We start from the raw sequence: 18,393 nt of genomic DNA on the forward strand, positions 1-18,393 counted from the left end.
GAAAAAAATTTTAAAAAGGCCCTCTATCTTATGATTATTCAGAAAAACTGTGATGATGTCATCTGGCAAAGAGCCCTGGCCTTGTTGTCTACCCTAAAGGGTAGAGCCCTACCTTTGTTGTCTACCTTGTTGCCTACTGACTGTGCATACCTAACGTGGGTCCCAAGCCTTGAGTTAGTGCTGTAATTATTGGAATAGCCCACACATTCTTGCCTGTATGTAGCAGCACATATGGACACCTATAGTGTATGTATTTTGAGAATTTAATTGGATAAACGTTTTAAATTAGGATAGGCCACAGATTCAACTTTTATGATGGGAAAGAACCTTCCAGTTAGATTGCAAAAACTGAATTGTTTCACTGATCTTCAAAGATTGATATAATTGCAATGAAAAAATAGACCCTCTCCTCCATAAGTTTTGATTCTTTGAAAAATATCTGAGGTTCCTGGATACTCTATTGCAGCATTCAATGAATAAACCCGTGTTCTTTTAAAAGACCAACTACATGAGACTTGAGGATTTCCCCAAACTGGCAAAGTAATTTTGAAATGGTTCTTTTGTTCCATGCTGCCCATTTTGAGTAATGTGTAGATTATGATCTATTTTGACTTTGTTATCTAGTTGGTAAAAAAATCCTAGCATCAATGACACCTCCTCCAAGAAGCCCACCCTGATTCCTTCCTTTGAACTCACATGTCATTTTGTTTTCTGCCACTAGCCCTATTTGGCCTCATCTTTATCTTGTCTTTACCCTGTAAATCCTTCTTGTATAGAAATTACTGATCCCTCAGAGGCCAAGCCCAGCCTGACTCATGGAAGGTGTCAACAAATGCCAATAAAAGGAACTGAACTGTCAAATGTGTAGAATGAACAGAAGGTCAACTTTCCTCTTTGACTCTACATTTTGGGGGAAAGGCACAATGTTCTGAGGACCCTGCTTGTGCTCTAGTCCTGACTGGGTTCTGTGCTGCTGACTCCACTTCCCATTCTGGTCAGACAGATGTCCTACCCAGTAGGATTAACACTAGGAGATTAGATGGAGTCTGGAGTGAGAGCATCAACTATATATACATAATCTCCATTATTAAGAGATAGAAATCACACATTTGGTAGGATATCCTACTAGGCAGTAGGTAAAAACAGTAACAAAAACATTTGTTGCACTGCAGAATTATTTGATGCATCATTACTGTAGGTCATTTGTTTCCTAAAAGATCATTTAAGGATTGTTCAACTAGCTCCCAAAAGGGAGGAGGAAGGAGTTGGAATCTCTTTCAAAGCAGGAAAGGTAGGGAGGTGACTCAGGTTAAAAGCACATAACTTTAACTTTTAGTAGGTATTAGGACCATGCTTTAAGGGCAGGACAAAACCTACTTGCCTGAAGAAAAACAAAGCAAAAAAAAAAAAATTTTTTTTTTCCTTTTGGAAAGGGAGGGACTTTAAAACCATAATGTGCCAAATGCCTCCTCCTCTTTGAAAAGCCCTCCAAGTCAGAAGCAAGCCTAAGAATAACGGCTTTCTTAGGATGCTCAAAGTTCCTTGCAGCTGATTATTTTTCAGGAGGAGAATTAGACAAAAATAATACAAGTGGGAAATAAAGAGAATGACCTACTTTACAAGGGGGGAAAAAAGAGCTCTGTGTGAGCGTTTTGATCTAATTGACGGTGTGGGGTTGCATGCCCAAATAAGGCGCTGTTGGTCTGGTCTGCGCGGGAGAGGGCCTGTCTTGAACTTGTGCAAGGGCCGTGGAACTGAGTGGGCAGTGAACCCCAGCTCAGTGGCCCTACTGGTGTTCAGAGGAAGTGCCCTAGTAGATTCATTCTGGCCACAAAGCCGAATATGATAGAAAAAGACTGGCCGGGTCGCCTTCCTTTCCAGGGCTACTTGCTGGAATATGCGAGGGACGGAGGGACATCTGAGAAAGGCTGCTGGGTGCATATCATGCCAGGGGCTGTACTTAGGTGATGTTAGGGAAGAGGTGACCTCCCGGGGGTAGGGGATCTCTCCCCTCCTTTGGGCTTCTCCCCAGGCGCCTCCACGCGGTAGAGGGAGGCCGGTGAGCCCAGGGGAACCTGGTCACTGTTGCGGGACACAGAAGCTCCCCTTTTCACTCGCCGCTGTCTCGGAGCCCCGCAGAGTATCAAACCAGGGCTCCTGGCTCCCGAGGACTATTTCTGTCCATCTGTCTTGGTTTGGTGTTTGCTGCGGGAGCCTTGGTGAAAGCCTCCCTGTTTGCTCGCGCGCGCGCCGCTCCAGCTTCTCCTTTTCTTGGATTCTCGCCTGTCTCCTCCCACAGAGGGGGAAAAAAAAAGGTCACGTATGTTTGGAAAAATATGTAGGTCAGTGGAACATTTCCTGCACTGGTGCAAGAGAGGAGGGCAGCAGGGGAGGGGAAGGAGAGGCAGACCAGAGCTCGGAGGGCGCGCTCCTGGCTTCAGCCCCCAACCCCACATGCTTCTGCCTGGGTGTGTATGTGGGGTGGCGGGGGGTCAAATAGCCCGTTCCTTTCTATCCTTGACCCATTTTCCGGACGGGCTATGTTCGCCTAGGAAGCAACACCGATTATTCCTCCCCGGCAGGGGCCGCGGTCCTCCCCGGAACAGCGCTCTCCAGCTTTCTCCCCCAACCCCAGTGTCCCAACTGCCCCCTCCCTCCCCGTCCGACCGCCACCGCTCATTGAGAAATCACGGTGGTCCTATCGTAGAGACTCGCCCAGAGCCTGGCCTCTGGCTCCACGCTCAGACCCGCCCCGCTAGGACGGCGTGGAGGGGACGAGAGTCGTGCGCTCGTCCCCCTCTCCCCCCAACGCACGGGACAGCGGGGTGGCGGCGGGCACGGCGAGGGTGTCTGCACAAAGCAGGGGAGGAAGATTCCTTACCACCCCCGGCGACAACTTTCACCGGACTTCAGCTGGCAGCCCTGTGTCCGCCTACCTCCCCTCTCAGCCAGTTTACCTCTAAGCACACACACCCCAACCCCGCGCCTAGTCCCGACCCCGCGCCCCAGGCCGGACTCCGCCGCGCGTCCCTGGCAGCCCAGCAGAGGCGGCGGCGGCCTCGGGCGCGCGGGTATCTGCGCCGCCCAGATGAACTAGGGGTCCGGGGGGTCTCAGGATGCGAGTCCCCGGCTGGGCTGGGGCCAAGGCCCGGCGCGCGACCAGAAGAGACCCGGCAGCCGGAGCGGAGGGAAGGAGGAGGAGGCGAGGGAGGAGGAGGAGGCAAGAGGTGGGAGGAGGGAGGAGGGAGGGGGAGGAGGAAGAGACCGCGGCTCTCCCCGCCGGCTTTGCGTGCGGAAGAGTTTGCCGCGCGAGCAGCCGGCCTCCCGCAGGAGCGGAGGGACCCGCGCGGCGGCGGCCGGGAAGCAGCGGCCGCGTAGCTCGGAGATCCGCAGCCGCGGTGGCGGCGGCGGCGGCGGCGGCAGCGAGAGCAGCGCCTCCCGCCGCCGCCCGGGAGGAGCTCGCCGCGCCCGCTCGCCGCCTCGGCTCCCAGCGGCGGCGGCGGCGGCGGCGGGAGGCGCGTCTCCCCGGCCCAGTCAGCGCCCGGCCCCGCGGGGTCGTCCCGGCCAGTTACAAGGTAAGGGGCCGCGCCCGGGAATGCGGGGGGCCCGGGGTGGGAGTCCGTGCGCGCTGGGGCGCGGGACTCGGTCACCTGCTAGCCGACGCTGTGGACGCGCGGGGCCGAAAGGGGCGTTCAGGCACGGGGCTGCGCGGTGCGGGGGTCAGGGGCGCAGGATGGTGTGGCCTCATCCCCACCCCGGGTCCCGGCGCCCGGGACGCTGCGTCTTGCGGGACTGCAGCGGCTGCCGGGTTGGTGTGCTCCGTGTGCGTCTCGCCGTAGGAAGCGGAGAGCGAGGCACCCCGAGATCAGATCAGGGGGAGATCAGAGGGTACCGTCGGGTGGATAGAGGCCGTGTCCAGATAGCAGCCTGGAGGGTTGCCCTGTAGCCTCTCTGAGCCCCAACCGCTTTCCTTCGCGAAGAGTGGGGAGCCGGGGAGCCCTAGGGAGTGCGGCGTGCGCGCCCCGGGCCCGCGATCTCTCCGGGTCCCTAGGTCGGATTTGGTTCCGGGCCCGACTGGGTACCCAGTCTGCCCCCTGAACGTTCAGAGAGCGCCTAGCCTGGCTCTTCGCTTCGCCTTGCCACCGCTCCCCAGGTTGGATGCCTGCGTGTTGTTTTGATAGGAGGTGTGCCCCCTCCCCGGGCGGAGGAGGGAGGCGCACCTTTGGCCTTTCTATAGAGCTGCGCGGGGTCGTTTACCAGGGGGTAGGGACAGGTGCCAGGGGGCTAAATTAAAAACTAACCCCGCTCCTCTGCCTGCCACTCCTTAACTGCTCAAGGTAAGAAAGTTTGTTTTCAGCCCTGTGATTCATAAATAATTAGTAACCAGTTTTGTAGATTAAGCAAGATGGAAACCTTAAAAATACACACGCACTTCCAGAAAGTCTAAAAACTACCACGGTTGTATCCGGGAAGCTTTAGTTCAGAAAGTTAAAAGACCCGGGATTCAACAGGTGTTCAGGAGGGGGTCTGAGAGGGGAAAACCCCACCTGTTTGTCGTTGGTACCTGCTGCTTTATTATCCTGCCCCAAATTCATTAAATTGGCTGGCCTGTTTCTTTACAGATAAAATATTTGAGTAGTTATTAACTCAATTAGCGAACTGTGTGATCATTTAGAACCCAAACCTCCTTTTCCTTAATAGGGTTTTCCCTGTTTGGACTTTCCAGATAATTAGCTGGAAAGCTGTTCCTGGCAAGGTGTAGCTCTGTCCACACCTCTATCTAACACTGACTTAGTACCTGACTAGTGAATTGACCAACTAATTATGGCTTGCATTAAAGCAGAGCTGCCCTTCTTAGGTGGGAAGTGACAGTTAGAAATTCAAAGGCAACTACTAGGTCTTTCTGTTACAAAGATTTCCTTAAAGGGAAAGTCTGGCAAAAAATAACCCATAAGATGGGGGCCTCCGTGTGGCTCAGTCACTTAAGCATTTGCCTTCAACTCAGGTCATGATCTCGGGGTCCTGGGATTGAGCCCCGTGTTGGGCTCCCTGCTCAGCAGGGGGTCTGCTTCTTCCTCTCCCTCCCCCTGCTCTGTTTCTTCTTTCTCTCTCAAAATAAAATCTTTTTAAAAATTCCCCAAATTAATACCCCCCCCCCAATAAATATCATGTTTAAAGGTATTATTCTGACTGGGACCACTATTTTGGGGCAAAAGCAAAAAATAATACATTTTTAAAATCTGTTTCATTGTGCAGCTAAACCAGGACCTGTAGAAGTATTGGCATTTCTCAGCAGTCTTCTTAAACATTTAGTTAGAAATAAAGTGTGCAACATAAAGACATTCAATACTTGTCTTCCATCTCCCAGAGAGATGGGGATTGTGGCGTAGAAGAATTGTAAATGTGCTGCTTTTAGCCATTTTCTTCTGGGAAATCGATGTCTCTATTTATTTGCTGATTTGTCCCACTGTGCGTGACCATAGAATTGGTTTTATTCTTACTATTCCCCCAAATGACTCCTGGGGAGGTGAGAGAAGGGACTTCATTCTGGAGGAAATATGTTATTAATAAAACGTTACCCCCTAAAGAGTTAAATGTGCCAAGAAAAGAACCAAGGGAGGCTTTATTAATTAGTATGATGAAAAAAAAATTCCCTGATATGATGAGAATGTTCAGATGATGACTAAAGAATTAATCTTTATGTAGAAAATAACGATTGTTTTTATAAAAGCACATTTGGTCTTTTAAGAGTTTGGGTCCTTTTTACTGTTTCTGGGTGTTTAATAATGAAAATGATAAAAATAATGAAAATGGTAAAAATAATGAAAATGGTTTTTTAAAAAAAAGATGCACATCATATGATGTACATCATTATTAAGTTGAATTTATCTTATTTTTTGAGCCGTCTCTCTTAAGTCTTGGTGATTTTTATAGCTGGCTCTTTATCCTGCCCCTTGATTTCTGGTTACAAATTCAAAATTAGTGATTTGTTCAGATTAAAATAATACTGCATGCATATACTTTTTATATAATCATCTGAATATGTTAAATTTTTTGAAGTCTTGCTTTTGACCCTTAAGAACCCAAAGGGCTAAGTTCTTTTTCCTAATTTTTCAAACACATAGGTATCTTGTTCTTCACATGAAAAAGTCAGTTTTTCCATTGTGATCAGGACACTGATTGTCCCATGCTGATCCCATGTAAGCGGTGACATTTCTTTCCCATGAGAGGTCAAATTACAAGGTGTTGAAAATAGCCCAGTGACTCAGTATTCTTGGCTGCTTTACGCCAACGGTTTAATTGGCTGCATCATAGAAGCATCTAATTGAGTTTCACATTTAAATAGTGGAAATGATACTTGATGCATTATTTGCTTACACAAATGTTTAATTAGCATGTTCCTGATGTTCATTCTATTTGTAGCAAAGATGGGAGGTCAGGAACTGCCCCATTCATATTCCCCACCACGTCTCATCCCTACAAGGCCTTGTTCATAATAGATGCTCAATAAAGAGGTGTAGGAAATGAGCTGAATTGTTGATGAGAGTTATCTAAAGGTTAGAAACTTGTGAATGCTAATGGAGTACTTAACTATGAGTAACTCAAGTTTAAATCTGATGATTAATAGTACCATGGAACACTAAATAAGCACTTATTAAATGTGGACCTTTGTTAAAAAGAATTTCTAAATGCAGTCATTAGCTAAGGCACTACTGGCCTGCTGAATTCTGACATTGGGGACAACTTGGCTTTGTAAGTGAAGTGCCCTCTCTTAGGTAAAGTTCCCTCAAAGATTACCTGAACTTCTGTGGGTCATAAAACAATGTGTTTTCCATCTGGTGATGCAGAATAGAAAGGGAAGAGCTTCACTTATACACTGGTGGGAGAAAAACAGTGTGTTAAAGCAGGTGGAAGGTGCCAAACGTCATGCCTCAAACTTCACAGTGCATGTGATTTCCTGGGGATCTTGTTAAATGTACATGCTGGCTCAGCACGTCCGGGTTGGGACCCAAGATTCTGCATTTCTCACAAGCTACCATGTGCTCCTGATGTTGTGAAACACCAGCAAAGTTCTGGAACACACGTTAATCTAATTCAGCCTATGTTTACTGAGTGCCCAGGTGATAGAAAAATAAAGAACATGGGTCCTCTCTGCCTCCAAAGAGCTGATGAGATAATAAAGAGAGAAAGATTCTTTCTAGACTGAAAATGAGGTCCTGGACCAGAGAAGGGCCCAGGAAAGGAGATTTTCTGGTAGGGCTTCCACATTGCTGACCTTGACCTCTAATGAGTCATCTTTGAATGGAAAGCTTTGTGATCTGGCAGAAAATAAAATGCAGATCTTGAAATCAGTTAGACTTGAGGTAGCTAGCTACAGGTACCCTGCTCAGCTACTGTGTGACTTGGAGCAACTTTTTTAACCTCTCTGACCCTCAGTGTCTTGGTCAGAAAAATAGTGGTAATATTGCTTCCCTGTCACGTTGGAAGGATTACCAGTAAAGGACACATGCTAGGCATAACAAAAGTGATTGTATTCTTGTCCATGAGGAAGAGGGGGCTGGTAGGCAAGAGGAAGAAGAGATTCCTAAAATATTCTCCACATAGCTCACCAATTAGAGATTCAATTTTTTTAACCAACAAACCCAGCATGAGCAGCAGAGAACCAGGCTAGGCCTGGAGGGTAGGCAGCTATGGAAGTTCATCAGGTACAAAACGGAATTTTCCAGAGCATGCACATCTCCACTCTTCTTCTGCAGAGCCCTGGCTTCTGGTTAGCTGTGGTGATACCCTTCTAGCAGTAAATTTACCGGAGGCTGTGTTGATCAAGACCAACAGGTGGGGGGCGGTGGCACTAGATGGCTCAGTTGGTTAAGTGTCGTCCTTCCACTTGGGTCATGATCCCAGGGTCCTGGGGTCGATCCCCTCATCAGGCTCCCTGCTCAGCCAGGCTCCCTGTTCAGCTCTTCCTCTACCTCTGGGCCCTGCCCCCCACCCCCTATCCCTGCTTGTGTTCATTTTCTCTCTATCTCAAATAAATTAAAAAAAAAAAAAGACCAACTGATGTTCCTCCTTCAAAATATGGTTCAGAGGGAAGGGCAATTACCTTTCCTCTTTGAGGGGCATTAGTGCCTTCCCTGGCAAGGCACTTTTAAGAAAGGATTAAGCGATCAGCCAATCCTTTTCAGTTTGATGAGTTACCTGAAATTAGTGCAGGGTGTGTCAGAATTCATCAGGCAGACTTTTTATACTTTATGCTCTGAGCTGATTGTTTCCTCTTGACGTCTGGGAAAGATGGATGTTCTAAGGCAGTGGTCTCTGTCATCCTGATCTTAGGAGGGTTAATCTGGGAATCTGGATGACCCTCAAAATATTTCAGCTTTGCTCTACTTCCGTGTGTGTGTATATATGCACACAAACACACACATATATATACATATGTATGTGTATATGCTAGATATAGATATTAGATATGTAGAGATATGAAATATACACACACACACATATTAGAGTTCCATTTATTATTTGCAAAGGAGATTTTACTGCTATCATTCCCACTCCATGCCTCCCTGCCTAAAATAAACCTTGAAAACCAAAGTTGTAAGGGAATGCCAAGGGCTGTTTGATATGTGGGGGAAGGAAAAGTAGAGGAAAGATTGGAGCCAAGGCAGGCAGTCCTTGGGAAGTGGAGGGGCAACAAGGGAGGGAAAGAGGGCAGCAAGCATGAGAGCACCCAGAATGGAGGTCAGAGCAGTGGCAGGGCCAGAGGGCGAGAAGTGGGGAAGCCAGGGACCCAGCTTTGTGGACAGCTGCCTTGCAGAAGGCCGGGGGAAGATTTTGTTCCTGGGTCTTTGAGAGTCATCCAGACATCTAGTAGACTCAAGCCCATCTAAAGAAAGGCAAATGACAGAGCTGAGCAGCCTCATTCTTCCCTCTCCCAAACCAAAAAACAGCACTGCACAATTTCACAAAGGATATTTGGGCCCCTACGGGGAACAGGAGAACATCTTTTAAATTATTATATTTCTGTTATAAAAGTATATGTAATTTTTTGGAAAAAAGTGAAGATCACCTGCAGTCTCAAAGTGAATTTCCTTTTGGTCTTAGATCAATGCATTCATTTTTTTTTTAAATGTTAGATTTTTTAAAAATATAATATAATCTCAGGGTACTTGGCTGGCTCAGTCAGTAAAGCAACTGACTTCTGCTCAGGTCATGACCTCGGGGTCCTGGGATCCCACTGAGCCCCAAGTTGGCTCAGCTCAGCAGGGATTCTGTTTCTCCCTTTCCATCTGGCCCTCCACACACACACCCCCCCCCCCCGCCATGCTCCCCTTCTCAAAGAAAATAAATAAATAAATTTAAATATAGGTAATCTCATAAAAGTTTAAATAATCTAGGACCACCTCTAGTAAAAATCTCCCCTTCACAGTCTGTCCCTACAAGAGTTGTTCCCTTTTTGTGCCTGGCAGAAACCTCATTCGTTTGGGTGCAGTATCTACCATGCTCCCCCACATGTCTCAGGGGTAAATCCTGATTGACCAAGGCTGGGGGGGGGGGCTGCTATCCTTGCCAGTGATTGGCTCAGCGTGAGCATGTGCACTTTATCTTGGCCAATAAAGCATGAGGGTGGGTCACTGGGAAGCTTCCCTGGTCCTTCCAATGAGATGAGAGGGGGAAGCAGCCCTTTTCTTCTGGCCACACAGTGACTGTAAGTGGGGCAGCCCTCAGCCACCAGAGCAGGCTAGCCCAGGTCCCAGCTGGCCTGCCAGAGAATGCGAAGGTGAAGAATTGGCCTCCACAGTGCCCTTGATCTTCCGAATTAGCCCGCAAAGAGTCTCTGCTTTGGGATGTTTGGGAGATCCTGAATCCTTCCCGGCCACTGATAGCAGGTTAGGTTAGCTTTGTGTTCACTGTAGCCAAAAGCATCCTAACCGACACACCCTATAGCTCTCCACGCTTTTCAGGAGATGAACCGTCAGGGTGTAGTCCGCTAGTCTTTTTCCCGCGCATTTACATATATACCCATATATGTACGTTTTCTTTTTAAACTAACAGAACTTATACCATGCATTTTACATAGCGACTTTTTTCAGGGTTATTTCTTATAGCTACTTCATTCTTTTTAAAGACTATGTAGTCATACTCGGAAGTATAATTTATTTAACCCACTTTAAACATCTATTGTGCTGTTTCCAGTTCTTACTATTATAATCTATGTTGTCTCAGCTTCTTTATCTGTATATCGCCGGGTACAGTCCAGATTCTTCTAAGTCAGGGATTACTAGGAGGGGGTTCCTGAGTAAAGGGGCATATCTGTTGGATGGCTAGATGCTGCGAAATGGATGACTCTGACCACTGTGTCCGTGCCCCTTCCCACCCACCCAAGTCTCCTGAATCTCTTTTATGCATTTTCACACGATGTCACACCATTTATAGTTTTCTGTTCTGGTTTTCTCCTTAATCTGAACATAGGCATTTCCCCATGTCATTAAATATTCTAGGTAAACATAGTTTTAATGGCTACATGGTAGTTCATGATAATCATTTTTGGAGTGTTCAGTGGTTTGTGAAGACACAAGAGAGAATATTTGAAGTTGAGAATATTGGAAAACTAAGCAGACATCATCAACCTTGCAATTATCTCAAAAGAGTCCTGAAAATGGTATTAGGAGACATACCACTTCAGTGATCTGTTTGTAAGAAAACTCTGAGGACATGGCCTTCCACTCTTCTCATCCAGTCACACAATAGGCTGCCCCAACCGTTTCTAAGAAGCTTTACTCTTTCTGGGACTTGTAGGGTTTACAGTATTCTCTATATATTCTCTGAATATACAGGAGTCACTTAAATACTTGGTGAGGGGTGCTTGGGTGGCAAAGCTGGTTAAGCATCCAACTCTTGGTTTCAGCTCAGGCTGTGATCTCAGGGTGGTGAGATCGAGCCCTGCATCAGGCTCTGGGCTCAGCAGGAAGTCCTCTTAAGATTCTCTTTCCCTCTGCCCCTCCAGCTCATGCTTTCTCTCTTTCTCTCTCTAAAATAAATAAATCTTTCGGGGCACCTGGGTGGCTCAGTCAGTTAAGCCACTGCCTTCAGCTCAGGTCATGATCCCAGAGTCTTAGGATCGAGTCCTGTATCAGGCTCCCTGCTCAGTGGGGAGCCTGCTTCTCCCTCCCCTTCTGGCTTGTGCGTGCTCTTTCTCTTTCTCTCTCTGTCTCGAATAAATAAACAAAATATTTTAAAGAAATTTTTTTAATTTACTTATTTGACAGAGATCACAAGTAGGCAGAGAGGCAGGCAGAGAGAGCGAGAGGAGGAAGCAGGCTCCCTGCTGGGCAGAGAACCCGATGTGGGACTCGATCCCAGGTCCCTGGGATCATGACCTGAGCTGAAAGCAGAGGCTTTAAACCACTGAGCCACCCAGGTGCCCCAACAAAATCTTTTAAAAAATAAATAATATGATCTTTAAAAAAAAATACTTTGTGCATTGCCTGACACATAGCTGACATGTGAGTTTGTTGTAGTCTTTGCAATTCAGAGAAGGAAATCTAATGTTTCCAGGAAGTTCGTGGGAATGGGATAATTCCATTTCCAGTCTGGGGCCTGATCTTTGGTCCTCTCTGTGGGCCTACAGTCCTCTTGGGGTAGTTTCACTAGAAGCCCATTGCAGTGAAATTCAGATTTGTTGTTAGTGCTTAGAAAAGCCCATTATTTTTTTTCCGGTCTAGAACTAGATAACCGATTTTCTGCTGTTCCGTTTTGTAAGGTTAAAGGGTGTTTGGAAAATGCTGAATCCTTCCTGGCCACTGATAGCAGGTCAAGTTAGCTTTACCATCAGGCAGCATGATAGGAGTACACATCGCAGGGTGTGTGCTAGGGCTGCCTGCTGACACAGTGGGGGCAGGGGGAGCTGGCGAAGTGGTTCCGAGGAGGTGGGTGGGGACAGGAGGTTGCCCCATCAACACTTTCCTCTGTGCTGTCTATGAAAGACATGGCTTGCAGTCACTGCATAAGATGCCTGCTCTTCTGAAGACCACGATCTAATGAAACTGAGGAAAACTTTAAAACCCCAGGTTTGGGGTGGTGGTGGTGGTGGTAGAGAGAGAGAGAGAGAGTGAGTGTGTGTGTGTGTGTGTGTGTGTGTGTGTGTGTTTGGAGTGAGGGCAGGCGTTTCACAAGGAATGTTACCCAGAACGTTCGCTGTGTAGTTCTGGCCTCTCAGTTCATCTCAGGAGCCAAAACAGAGATGGCTGTTGAGCTCACCAAGGCTTTCATGGTCAAGGAGAATTTTATTTTTATGGCTTCTCCTCCCTTTCCCTTCACAGCGATTGTTGGAGAGATGCAGGCACAACAGAGTTGCATGGTGGTTTTGAAGAGGCTTTATGATCTCTCAAGTTAGGGAACTTGATTTTGTTTCTAATCACATGTAGCCCTTGGATTTATGCCTCAGGACAAACTGATTTCATTGCAGGTAAGGAAGCTCCTTGTTTCAGAGCTGTTTCCGGGATTTTCCCACAACTCTTCCGCTCCTGGCCTCCGTCTCTATCCTGAGTGGTTAGGTGGCCTTGTTCCACCTGGTCCTGAGATCATGGGAGCACTTGTCACACTTGCCACACTTGTCACAGAAACATTTCTGGAATTGATGGCTCACGGCCACCCACCAGGTTTACCAACCAAAGGAGCTGGAACTGGGTGTTTGCAGGTGGGGTGCAGGGGAGATACAGCTCATAGGAAACCCTTGGGCTTCTTTACTTTTGTCTGATCAGGAAAGCCACCAGTTTGGGAGATTATATCTGGGGAAGCACAGAACCCCTCGATTTAGAGTTATTACTCGGCCTTGATGAAAGCAGCCCCCTCCTCTGTATTATACATCCTGTTCTTCCCCTTTCTTTGCTGTCATTCACCACCACCCCCGCCAAGCAACCCGGCTTTTAGCTCCTGGCGCCCTGCGTCCCTCGCCTGCTCTCGAGGGAGCCACAGGGGCTGGCCTGGCAGGGGCCCCAGCTGCCACTCTCTGTCGGTCCACTCTTACTTGGACACAGCCACGAGAATCACTGCTCCTGTCCATATGTGTGTGTGTTATTCTCAGAGCCAGGCTGGGCTTGGGCCGGGGCTGTGAGCTCCGCCCCCCTGCCCCCCGCCCAGTACTCCTGGCACCTCCTGTGGGGCTGGCGCCCAGGTGTGTGTACAGGTACACACCATACCTGTTCCGGGCTGCCCCACGACAGATGGGACCCACTCAACAGTGTCTAAGGAAATGGGATGGTGCCCCGCTCCCTCCACAGGGCCTCAGAGCATCTTGGGTCTGCCTCCCCACTTGGGGACAGCTCCTCCGGGACCCTGGCCCGTGAGTTCTCTAGAAACCTGCTCCAGACACTCACCTGGGAGGTTTCCTGGCTGTTTCTGTCCTGACAGTTGTTTGCTCCTCCTCAACCAGGGCCCCGCTGCAGGGGCCACACAGCTCTGGGGGCGCCATTCATTCCCCAGTGTCCCAGTGTGCCTCCAAAATAGCTGTGCTGAGTGGCCGGAGATGGGGTGGGGCTGGCTCCCATTTGTGCCACACGCATATGGACTCTTTTTTTTTTTTTTTTTTTAAAGATTTTATTTTATTTATTTGAGAGAGAGAGAGACAGTGAGAGAGAGAATGAGCGAGGAGAAGGTCAGAGAGCGAAGCAGACTCCCCATGGAGCTGGGAGCCTGATGTGGGACTCGATCCCGGGACTCCAGGATCACGCCCTGAGCCGGAGGCAGTCGTCCAACCAACTGCGCCACCCAAGCGTCCCGACGCATATGGACTCTTGCTCTCTGGGGCATGTGGAGTGATGCGGCAGGAGGAATCTGTGACCCTTCCAACTGTCCAGTGGGTTTCTTCTCTCTTTTATCTCCCAGTGAGTGGGCTAGTGGCAGTCTCTAAGCCTACAACAGGACTGTTTTAGCTAACCTGTTGCAGAGACCTGCACTGGCCCCTTGCGGGCAAAGACCCAGGAGAGAGTGGCGGTGCCTAATGAAGGAGACATTGTGCTTCAATTTTTATTTATTTTAATTTTGTTAAAAGATTTTGTTTATTTATTTGAGATAGAGAGTGTGTGTGTGAGAAAGAGCACAAGCAGAGAGGAGAGGGAAAGGAAGAAGCAGACTGTCTGCTGAGCAGGGTACCCTGAGATCATGCTTAATTTTTAATCTTAAGATTTAAAAAAATTTTTAAATTTGAATTTTAAAAATTAAAAAAATTTTTTTTAAGATTTTATTTATTTATTTAGCAGAGATCACAAGTAGGCAGAGAGGCAGGCAGAGAGAGAGAGAGAGAGAGAGAGGAAAGGAAGCAGACTTCCTGCTGAGCAGAGAGCCTGATGTGGGGCTTGATCCCATGACCCTGAGATCATGACCTGAGCCGAAGGCAGAGGTTTTAACCCACTGAGCCACATAGGCACCCCAATTTTAAAAATTTTAAATTTTAATTAAAAAAATTTTTTTAATTAAAAAAAATATTTTTAGTGTTTTTTTTTTTTTTTAGATTTTATTTATTTATTTGACAGACAGAGGTCACAGGTAGGCAGAGAGGCAGGCAGAGAGAGAGAGAAGGAAGCAGGCTCCCCGCTGAGCAGAGAGCCCGATGCGGTGCGCGATCCCAGGACCCTGAGATCATGACCTGAGCTGAGGGCAGAGGCTTAACCTACTGAGCCACACAGGTGCCCCTTAATTTAAAATTTTAAAAGAAGAACAGTTCCTTTTGTGTTCTGGTATCTGTGAGGTTGTGCCATGTTTGGCGGGAGCTAGCTGTTCCTTGTGGCCCGCTGTTTAACCCGTCTGTGTGAAGTCTCCTGTTTCTGTCTTGCCGTGTTTCCAAGTACATAGCTCTGTGAAGCTGCAGAGTCTCATTCCTGTCTGTGCTGATGTTTGTGCATTAGGATGAACTTACTTGAGGGTCTGTTTGTGTTTTCCAGCAGCTTGTGTTTGACAGCTCTTGTATATATTGTTTATACGAGCTACCTATAAAAACAGCCTCTTCCACGGCAGTGGCAGCGTTGACCCATGACCTGACCTTAAAGCACAGTGTGTGAGTGGCCGTCCCCATAGGGGCAGGCAGCATCTTAAATGGCTTGATGAAGACAGCTTGTGGCCTGGAGCAGGAAGCCTTGGCTCCCTGCCATGGTCACCATGGCCAAGTGACCTTGGCAAGTTATAGACCCCCCAAAACTGAGTCTCTTCATCTGCCAAAGGGAGGTGTTAATACTAAACAGTGAAAAACAAGGGGAGAGAATGTCCATTACAGCGAAAAGTAGTGGTGCTATTTTTATCACTCGCTGCTGGGACTAGCTCTTCCCTCAGACTCCCCACACACCACCATTTCCACCAATAAATGCCAGCCTCAAGGTGATTTCTTTTTGAATGAAGTGCTTGCTTTTTTTCCGACAAGGTACACGCTAGCAATTAAAGACACAATATATCCCAGTGTTCTCTTGAAAGCTAACGTCATGGGAAAAAGTGAAATACTCAGACTATAGAAGCCAAACACTTACAATGTCTTGGCAGATGCTGGGGGTTGCACACTTTGCTTTCAAAAGCTTTTGCCATTTTTGAGAACAAAGTAGCCTGATAACCTTTTGTATCTGAAAATTCAGTCTAAATCAAATAGACCTCGCGTATTCCTGTGGATTCTGATGCGCGGGGCCTCCCACCATGATAAGTGTGACATGTGCTATTTCTTATGACCTCTTGTTTTTTCTAATGAGGTTTGGCCTGCAGAATTAGGACTCAGCTCTTGCCACCCTGGAAGGATCCTGTTACTTTCCTCCTATGTCACGGTCCCCTAAGGAACAAGAAACAGCTGTCTTTCAGTGGAGACAGGAGTTTACTCTTTGGATTGGACACACACACACACACTCACACTCACACACCCTGATTCTGGCTAATAGGTTGCTTTTGCGATAGAAAGAAAGGATCTGCAATGGACTGTGTTTGTGTTCCCCTAAAATTCCCTGATCCCAACGTGATGGTATTAAGAAGTTGGACCTTTGGGAGGTGATTAGGTCATGAGGGTGGAGTCCTCTTGGGTAGGAGTAGTGTCCTTAGGAGAAGAGGACAAAGAGCTAGCGAGCCCTGTTTCTGTCATGTGAGGACATAAGAAAAAGCCCCCATCTGCAATGAGGAAGAAGACCCTCACTGCGACCGATGGTGCCAGCATCCTGTTCTCTGACTTCCCGCCTCCGGAACCGTGAAAAATAAATGTCTGTTGTTCAAGCCACTCGGTCTATGGTAACTTATTACAGTAGCAGAACAGAGGAAGATAGGACCTCAGTGTTCATCCAGAACAGCTTGGCTCGTGTTTTCCAGATGAACACGAGAGGCTCTGAAAGCCAAGTGGCCTTTCCCTGCTCCCAGAACTCGAAGCTCCTGCAGCCAGGCGGGCCCGCTGACCCATTCCAGAAGGTTCAGGGCTTCCCTTTTCTCTGCTGAGACCGTAGCATGTTGCCTCTGAGACTGGAATCCAGCCCCACAGCAAGAATGAGGCTCCCCCTGGCCTTAGCTAGGATTTCAGTGCCCAGAAATCCTGGGAGGGAACACTGCAGTCCAAACAGCCAGCTCCCCCCACCCCACCATTGTCTTATCTCGCTCCCTGTTCGGCAAGGCTGCTCTCTGACAGGAGTACAGTAAGATAAGGAAACCAGCGTGCTGGGGCGGCCGGGAACAGGGAGAAACAAGCACAAGGCTGGACACAGATTGTCCACTTTCACTTCTGGAACTCACTCATTCTTGTAGGCACTGACATCCGACTTCCTTCCAGATAAACAGAGTAAAAGCACAGCACTCCCTTGTGTCTGTGATGCAGAAGGAAATGCGTATTTGTGTATTTGAACAACTTTGAACAGTGCTTCTCATGCATGGGATGGGGGCGGGGTCCACAGTGGGACGTTCTCTCTGCAATCCTGTAGTTTTGTCACTACCACTCTGGGGGCATCTCGTTGTCATTTTTCCCTAATAAATTAGGCAGCATGAACTATCATTAGGTCTAGGGGTCCAGGCGGGGCTGCACTCACCTGGTCATGGTCACGCCCGTGAGCTCCTTTACTTCCACCACAATCTCTCGAGGGAGCACTAGTCGATTCCCATTTTATGTACAAGATACCAGGGCTCAGATATATTAAGTGACGTGCCCGGGAACATTCAGAGCAAGAACTTGAATATAGTCCTTTAAAGAAAGACCAAAAATAGAACAGTCCGTTTTTGTTTACTTTTTCTGAAACCCTCCTTCTAAGAGGATAGGACGTGTACGCTGCAAAGCTAGCGTCTTGAACAGGACTTCTGTAGCTTACGCGGCTGTCTCGAGCAGGAGATTACTGTGTGGTGGCTGGGTTTGGGCTGCGGTAGAAAGCAATCCCGATTTGGTGTCCGTGTTCAGCCCAGCCCTCGGGAAGTGGAGGCTGGGTGTCAAAGGCCGTAAGGGAGGAAAGCTGGTAGGAAAATCCTTGTCAGGCAAAATCATTGTGCTGTTCCTTGCCATCTCTTTTTTTTTTTTTTTTTAAGATTTTATTTATTTATTTGAAAGACAGAGATCACAAGTAGGCAGAGAGACAGGCAGAGGGAGAGGAAGGGAAGCAGGCTCCCTGCTGAGCAGAGAGCCTGATGCGGGGCTCGATCCCAGGACCCTGGGACCATGACCTGAGCTGAAGGCAGAGGCTTAACCCACTGAGCCACCCAGGTGCCCCCCTTGCCATCTCTTAGTAGCCTAACCTGATTTTCAAAATTGTTTCTTTGGCTGTAATAAGGACTGTTAAATCAGGGCACTCCTTACATCTCTCCTCATGTTCTCTGGAGGCAGGTCTATCTTTCTTCGGCAGAGAGCGACAGAGAAGTCAGCATGAAAAGATGGGGGCCACCATAGACCCCATTTGTGAGACATCATTTCCGCTGAGTGTCATCAGCCCCAGGGCTTAGAAAACCAGCAGCTGACTGGTTTATGGAGAAGCCTCTCAGAAGTTATCACCTGAAGTGCGTTTTCCACCTTCATCCCCTGCCCACGCAAGTGGGAACCTCGGCACTCGGTGTTCATTAAGGGAAAATCCATGCAGGCAAGATATTGAGAGTTTTGAATAAGAGGGCCTGACTCCCGGGGAGATATCTGCCCACCCCCTTCCCCCCAATAGCTTTGGACTGCTGTGGACTAAAGCGCTGGGCTCGTCTTGGGGGTGAAGCCCTGAGGAGCCCTGTTAGATCACTTATCTTTGTCTCCCTGCACCCACCACTGATGGAAATGGAAGCAGAGCCCCAAATGACCATCAGTAAGAGAATTCGGTCTGTCCCATGACTGGCATACACAGGTGCGTGGACACAGAACCCCTTGGCTCGGGTTTGTACCACACCCACACCGAAGAGGCAGGAGGATTAGCCATCCAG

General features: G+C 48.2%; 1 protein-coding gene across 1 annotated transcript in view; it reads left to right on the forward strand.

The window, feature by feature from the left end:
* Window positions 1-1,842: 1,842 nt before the first annotated feature.
* NPAS2 (neuronal PAS domain protein 2) overlaps window positions 1,843-18,393 on the forward strand; it is a 165,398-nt gene continuing 148,847 nt past the window's right edge. Inside the window, exons 1-3 of the mRNA XM_044262218.1 lie at window positions 1,843-1,964; window positions 2,553-3,099; window positions 3,394-3,575. Of these exons, the coding sequence (XP_044118153.1) occupies window positions 1,843-1,964; window positions 2,553-3,099; window positions 3,394-3,575 (851 nt within the window). The remainder of the gene's footprint in view (window positions 1,965-2,552; window positions 3,100-3,393; window positions 3,576-18,393) is intronic.

Source organism: Neovison vison, chromosome 8, assembly GCF_020171115.1.
Source record: "Neovison vison isolate M4711 chromosome 8, ASM_NN_V1, whole genome shotgun sequence".
Taxonomy (NCBI): Eukaryota; Metazoa; Chordata; class Mammalia; order Carnivora; family Mustelidae; genus Neogale; species Neogale vison.